This window comes from Cebus imitator, unplaced genomic scaffold, assembly GCF_001604975.1.
Source record: "Cebus imitator isolate Cc_AM_T3 unplaced genomic scaffold, Cebus_imitator-1.0 Scaffold61, whole genome shotgun sequence".
NCBI lineage: Eukaryota > Metazoa > Chordata > Mammalia > Primates > Cebidae > Cebus > Cebus imitator.
The window spans coordinates 4,578,035-4,579,780 of record NW_016107376.1 but is presented as its reverse complement, the minus strand read 5'-3'; the positions used below and the strand labels follow the sequence as shown (position 1 = coordinate 4,579,780).

Here is a 1,746-nt window from a genome sequence, read left to right as displayed (position 1 = left end):
AAAAAAAAAAAAAAAAAAAAAAAAAAGGTAGGTTTTAAGAATATCTCAAAATGTAGGACAAAATGAAATAATGTAGGAAGCTAGCCATTTTTATGTCTAGGTTGTCCAAATATTAAAAAGGAAATAATTTAAAATGATACAACGACAACAGTAACAAGATAAAGTGTTTTCAGCCTGTAATGGCTCTCATGCTAAGGAACAAGTGATTATATCCAGGATTACTCAACAGAACACCCCATCACACCCCACTGCAGTATAATAGCATAACAGCAAGAACCTACACAGTATATACAGCTCAGAACTTGGGCTGATGGCTTTTAAAATGCTATGTACTGCAGTCCTAGCACTGTGAGGGGCTCAGGTGGGTGGATTGCTTGAGCTCAGGAGTTTGAGACTAGCTTGGACAACATAGCGAAACCTCATCTCTAGAAAAAATAAAAATTAGCCAAGTATGGTGGTGTGCACCTGTGGTCCCAGCTACTCAGGTAGCTGGGATGGAGGAATTGCTTGAGCCCAGAAGGTCGAGGCTGCAGTGAGCTGTGACTGCACCACTGCACTCCAGCCTAGGAGACACAACGAGACCCTGTCTCAACAACAAAAAAGAAAAAAAAAAGGGCTGGCGTGGTGGCTCATGCCTGTAATCCCAGCACTTTGAGAGGCCAAGATGGGCAGATCACCTGAGATCGGGAGTTCAAGACCAGCCTGACCAACATGGAGAAATCCTGTCTCTACTAAAAATACAAAATTAGCTGGGCATGGTGGTGCATGCCTATAATCCCAGCTACTCGGGAGGCTGAGACAGGAGAATCACTTGAACTTGGGAGGTAGAGGTTTGGATAAGTGAAACTCCATCTCAAATAATAGTAATAATAATAATGCTACATAGAATTATTTGCACAGAGCTTAAGAATAAACCCCTAACACAACTTTAACACAGACAATAGGTACCTCATAAATATGTTCCACCAGTGGTCCAACCTCCTCCTCTTGGCGGGGTTCTTCTTCTGGTTCCCAGTTGTGAATGGGCAGAACAATCTGTGGAGGGTGTGACACTCTGAAACATGAAATGTCCTGTTAATTGTTGGCAGTGGCCCAGGTAAAGAATGTTTCACTAGTGGACAGTACACTAACAGCAGCAGAAGAAAGTGTCTTTCAATTCATTTGAGTAGATATTGCCTACAGGGAAAAATGTTGAAAGTGATGTCCAGCAGAATGATGACAGCGATGGTGAAGGATCTGAAACTGCTACTGTAGGCTCTCCAGCCCAGAGGGCGACTATTTCATAGCATCTCATCTCGTGGGCACTAAAAAGGAGTGGAGAGTGTTCCTGAGTTGAGATGAATAACCAAAACTATGCATATACAAATGTATACATCCATCTATTTTGCTTGTGAGAACGTGTGTGTGTGTGTGTGTGTGTGTGTGTGTGTGTGTATTTAACCCCTACTTTCAGCCATATCAAGAAATGGGACTCTTGGCCAGGTAATCCCAGCACTTTGGGAGGCTGAGGTGGGCCGATGACGAGGTCAGGAGTTTGAGACCAGCCTGGCCAACATGGTGAAACCCCATCTCTACTAGTAATACAAAAAATAGCTGGGCATGGTGGTGCCCACCTGTAATCTCAGCTACTTGGGAGCCTGAGGCAGGAGAATCATTTGAATCTGGGAGGCAGAAGTTGCAGTGAGCCAAGATTGTGCCATTGCACTACAGTCTGGGAGACAGGAAGAGAATCTATCTCAAAAAAAA

The 1,746-nt window shown here is 43.6% G+C and overlaps 1 protein-coding gene across 1 annotated transcript in view; it reads right to left on the bottom strand.

Moving 5' to 3' along the window:
- ITGA8 (integrin subunit alpha 8) overlaps positions 1-1,746 on the bottom strand; it is a 187,320-nt gene that overhangs the window by 52,653 nt on the left and 132,921 nt on the right. Inside the window, exon 24 of the mRNA XM_037739048.1 lies at positions 949-1,054. Coding sequence (XP_037594976.1) covers positions 949-1,054 — 106 coding nt within the window. The remainder of the gene's footprint in view (positions 1-948; positions 1,055-1,746) is intronic.